A 5,440-nucleotide genomic window follows, 5' to 3' on the forward strand; every position below is an offset into this window, starting at 1 on the left:
GAAAATTAAAATCATTGTATTCTGATGCCATATAGCTTGTAGTATATGATAACAAAGAAATAAATCAGATTTTCTTGCAAAAATATACTTGTTTAGAGACAAACATCTAGACTCTGTGCACTCAAAGAAGCATATTTAAAAAAAAGAAAATTTGTAAGTCTGTGACTTAATACTAATATATTCTTGTGTTTAGATTTTAAGTCAAGAATTACATCTTAAACATGAAAAGAGTGTAAAGAAACATGAAATTTTCAGAGCTCTTTTTGTGTGGTCTTTAATATGTGATTGATTTGCACTTGTAGGACTCTTAAATGAAATCTTGTGAGTAGGAGACAGGGATGGATACACATTGAAAGCCATTTTCATTACACTGGCTCAGTATTACTTATGGTTTATATGATGTTGAAGTAAAGTTGAATTATCACATGCTGTTATTTATAAAGTGGTACTCCATTATCTGTTAAAGGAATCATCAACAGAGAACACTAGCAAAGACTGTAATTTTCATATAGTCATAATGGTCACATAATCAGAGAGTTTCTTATGAATTTAGATTAAGATAAATTGAGTAAAATGCTCATATTTAAGTTCAAAATCTTCTATTTTTGAGAAAAAACTGTCATTTAACCATTTTACTTCATAATGTATTAATATAAGCAAAGAGAAATTGATTAATCTATGTAGCTCTCACTGTTTTCCAAAGAAGATCAATATTTTTAACTTTGTGCTTTTAAACGTTGAAATCCAGGAACCTACCTGAGATGAACAGTTCAATCTTAGATGAATAATGGTAGTGTGTGCTTTTTCATGCAGTTAAAATTTGGGGTTTAAATCTCTGAAACTACTTCCCTAAGGTTTTGGTGTTATGAAACCATTTAATTAATTAGATTTCTATTTCAGAATTTTCCCCAAAGAATACATTAACATTTTAGGCATACCTTGAGCTTCAGTTTTATGATAGTCACCTAGTTGATCTGTCTCAGAATAAGAAATAAATTTAATTTTGCACTTTAAAACATAATTGATACAAACATAATGTATAATATGCAATGTTATCTGTATTCCAATCTGAAATGCATTGCATTTAAAATGTGTCCCTATTTAACTATGATCAACGTCCTTCCAGTGTTTTTCTTTTTTAACCATATCCTAATCTTTGATCAGATTAATATTAACTTTCTTTTTTTATTTTTTTAAAATTATTTTTATGTATTTTAAAAGAAAACAATCTTTATTTTATTATACATACCAATCCAAGTTCTCACTCCCTCCCCTCCTGCCATTCTTTCCCCTTTCCCCCCACCCCACCTCTATCCACTCTTCAGAGAGGATGATGCACCTTGCTTTGGGGAAGGTCCAAGATCCTCCCGACTATATCTAGGCTGAGCAAGGTATACATCCAAAGAGAATAGGTTCCAAAAAGCCAGTACAAACAGTAAAGGTAAATCCTGGTGGCACTGCCAGTGCCCCCTTGGTATGCCAGAGCCACGTAACTGTCACCACACTCACAGGAACTAGTTTGTTCCTATGCTTGTTCCATATCAGTGCGGCTAGAGTTGGTGAGCTTCCATTAGCTCAGGTAGACTGTTTCAGTGGGTCTACACATCATGGTTTTGACATCTTTGCTCATATTCTCACTCCTTCCACTCTTCAACTGGACTTTGGGAGCTCATTCCAGTACTCCGATGTGGGTCTCTGCCTCTGTTTCCATCAGTTGCTGGATGACGGTTCTATTTAAGATATTCATCAGTCTGACTACAGGGCAAGGCCAGTTTCGGCACTCTCTCCTCTGTTGTTTATGATCTGAGATGTGTGAGTTCTTCTGTTTCTATTATGTGGAACACTTTGAGATATACAGGTATTAGCTCTTCTTGGAAGTTCTGGCAGAATTCTGCACTAAAACTATCTGGCCCTTGGCTTCATTTGGTTGGGAGGCTTTTGATGACAGCTTCTATTTCATTGTAGCTTATTGTTCTACTTAAATTGTCACCTGTTATTCATTGAATTTTGGTATTTGGTATTTATCCAGAAAATTGTCCATTTTTTGTGTTTCCAGTTTTGTGGAGTACAGGTTTTTGTAGTATGACCTAATGATTCTCTAGATTTCTTCAGTGTCTGTTGTTATGTTCACTTTTTATTACTGATTTTTTTTTTTAATTTGGATGGTCTCTCTACGCCTCTTGATTAGTTTGTATAAGGGTTTGTCTATCTAGTTGATTTCTTCAAAGAGCCAGTTTTTTTGTCTCCATGATTCTTTATATTGTTACCTTGTTTCAATTTTATTGATTTCAGCCCTCAATTTTATTATTTCCTGTATTCTACTTCTTCTGGGTGAGTCTGCTTCTTTTTCTTCTATAGCTTTCAAGTTTGCTATTAAGTCACTAGTGTGAGCTTTCTACACTTTCTTTATGTAGGCACTTAGTGCTATGAACTTTCCTCCTAGCACTGCTTTCATAGTATCCCATAAGTTTGAGTACATTGTGCCTTCATCTTCAATGAATTCTAGGCAGTCTTTAATTTCTTTATTTCTTCCTTGACACAGTGGTGATTCAATAATTAACTACTCAATTTCCATGAGTTTGTAGAATTTCTGAGAGTAGTATTGTTGTTAAATTCTAACTTTAAACCATGGTGATCATAAAAGACACTCCAATGTTTTTATATCTATGGAGGTTTGCTTTGTTACTGAGTATTTTGGAAATTTTAGAGAATGTTCCATGAGGTGCTGAGGAGAAAGTATTTTCTTTTGTGTTTGGGTGGAATGTTCTATAGATGGCTGTTAAGTCTATTTGAGTCATGACATCTGTGAGTTCTCTAATTTCTCTGTTGGGTTTCTGTCCGGTTGACCTATCCATTGGCAAGAGTGGAGTGTTGGAGTCTCCTACTACTAGTATATGGGTTTGATGTGTGATTTAAGCTTTAGTAGTGTTCTTTTACATTGTACGTGCTTTTGTATTAGGGGCATAAATGTTCAGGCCTGAGACTTCATCTTGATGGGTTGTTACTGTCATGAGTATAAAGTGTCCCTCTCCATATTTTCGGTTTGATTTTTGTTTGATATCTATTTTGTTAGATATTAGGATAGCAACACCCACTTGTTTCTTGGGTCCATTTGATTGGAAAACCTTTTCACAACCCTTTTCTCTGTGATAATGTCTGTCTTTGAGGTTGTGGTGTGTTTTCTGTATACGGCAGAAGGCTGGATCCTGTTTTTGTATCCATTCTCATAATCTGCTTCTTTTTGTAGATAGACTGAGTCCATTGATAATAAGAGATAGTAATGACCAGTGTGTAAATTCCTGTTATATTTCTGTGATAGTGGTTGTGTGTTTCCTTTCTTTGGGTTTTGCTGTTGGGAGGGGATCTGTTGCCTGTGTTTTTGTGTGTGTAGTTATCTTCATTTGGTTGGGGTTTTCCTTCTATTACTATCAGCAGGGATTTGTTTGTGGATACATATTATTTAAATGGTTATGTCATGGAATATCTTATTTTCTTCATCGATGATGATTGAAAGCTTTTCTGGTGTAGTAGCCTTGGCTTGCATCTGTGGTCTCTTAGTGTCTGCTGCACATCTTCCCAAAACCTTCTGGCTTTCACTGACAAGGTTGGTTTAATTCTGATATGTTTACCTTTATATGTTACTTGACCTTTTTCCTTTGCAGTTCTTAATATTTTTTCTTTATTTTTTGTTTTGCATTTTGATTGTTATATGGTAATGGGACTTTTTTTTAATCTAGTCTATTTGGTGCTATAAGCTTCTTGTACTTCCACAGAAATATTCTTCTTTGGTTGGAAAAGTTTTCTTCTATTATTTTGTTGAATATATTTTATGTGACTTTCAGCTGGAGTTCTCTTTTTTCTATCCCTATTATTCTTAGGTTTTCATGGTGTTCCAGATTTCCTGGATGTTTTGTGTTAAGAATTTGTTGGACTTAATATTTCATTTGACCAATGAATTTATTTCCTCTATAGTATCTTCAATACCTAAGATTCTCTTTCATCTCTTGTAATTTACCTCTATAACTTCGGTTCCTTTACCCAGATTTTCCATATGCAGAATTCCTTCTGATTGTTTTCTCTTTATTGCCTTAATTTAATTCTTCAAGTCTTGAACTGTGTGCTTTCACTGTTTGATTATTTTTTCATGGTTTTTGTTTGGTTTTGAGGGATTTATTAATTTCTTCCAATTTTTCCTTGTCATTTCCTCCATTTCATTAACGGAGTTTTTCATTTTCTCTTTAAAGGTCTCCAACATCTTCATAAAGTTATATTTAAAGCATTTTCTTCTGCTTCTTCTTGGTTAAGATGATAATTCTTTCTGCTGTATGACCACTGGCTTCTGGTGTTACCATGTTGCTTTTTAGGTTGTTGGATGAATTCTTGCATTGGCACCTACCCAACCCTTCCTTCAGTTGATGATGGCAGTGTCTTTGCATCTTGGTCCAATTCTTGCAGAGGCTGTCTAAGTCTTTGGGAATCAATCATTCCTGGTGTGCTCTGTACAATGAATATCTGTGTCTCTGGGAGCCACTAAGATCTTTCTTAGCCTGCTCTCTTATCTGCTTTGCTTCTTCACTCTCTTGGCCCTCTCTCTTGGTCCTCTCAGAAGGAAACTCCCCTGCTGGTTGGCTTGAGAAGGTGAGACAGGTGTGGGAGAGGCCCGGATTTCTGCCTCACTATGGAGGGCCTAGAAAGTAGGGTGTGCTGCTGGGTGGTGGTCACTCACCTCTTGGTCCTCTCAGTATTGTAGCAAGCTGTGTTTCAGAGTTCCACTAAGTTTGCAGGAGGATAGGTGAGTTTGGGGGCAGAATGGTGGTTGTAGTTTGCAGGGTCTGGTGGATGAGGGTGGGTTTTGGGGTAGCCTACCTGCAGGAAAGTCTCCTGCTGGCTGGATAGAGAAGGTGAGGCAGAGATTCTCTCTGTATTGTAGAAAGCTGTGTTTCAGAGTTCTACCAAGGTTTCAGGAGGATAGACAAGTTATGGGTCGGATGGGGCTTGTAGCTTGCAGGATCTTGTGGAAAGGGGTGTGTTTTGGAGCAGCTTACCTGTAGAAAACTCTCCTGCTGGCTGACTAGATAAGCCGAGGCAGTTGGGGTGGGGACCCGGTGTTTTGTCCCACTATGCAGGGCCTATATCGTCATCGCCTCTTGGTTCTAATACTAACTTAAAATGTTACAGTTTGAGATTTAACTCATACACAATAAAATTCTCACAATTTTGAAAGAAAGAACTAGTTTGGAATTTACATTTCTTAAATTCTTCCTATATCTCTGTACTTACCATTCATTACTTCAATATGAAATATAACTTTATTGGACCTACATTTTCTTATTTCCACTCAGTCGTTGTAAACTATAAAAAATTTTCTCATTCCCTGGAACTTTTCTGATTATAACATCACGTATAAAGAGAATTATATTATAAAAGGCCTTTGGTAGCC

General features: G+C 36.1%; 1 protein-coding gene across 1 annotated transcript in view; it reads right to left on the minus strand.

Annotated features, from left to right (window-relative positions):
* LOC101994519 (olfactory receptor 5W2-like) overlaps window positions 1-5,287 on the minus strand; it is a 6,920-nt gene extending 1,633 nt beyond the window's left edge. The window contains exons 1-2 of the mRNA XM_005363456.2: window positions 5,281-5,287; window positions 1,345-1,470 (exon numbers count right to left, since the gene is read on the minus strand). Of these exons, the coding sequence (XP_005363513.2) occupies window positions 1,345-1,470; window positions 5,281-5,287 (133 nt within the window). The remainder of the gene's footprint in view (window positions 1-1,344; window positions 1,471-5,280) is intronic.
* Between the last annotated feature and the right edge of the window lie 153 nt (window positions 5,288-5,440).

This window comes from Microtus ochrogaster, linkage group LG9, assembly GCF_000317375.1.
Source record: "Microtus ochrogaster isolate Prairie Vole_2 linkage group LG9, MicOch1.0, whole genome shotgun sequence".
Taxonomy (NCBI): domain Eukaryota; kingdom Metazoa; phylum Chordata; class Mammalia; order Rodentia; family Cricetidae; genus Microtus; species Microtus ochrogaster.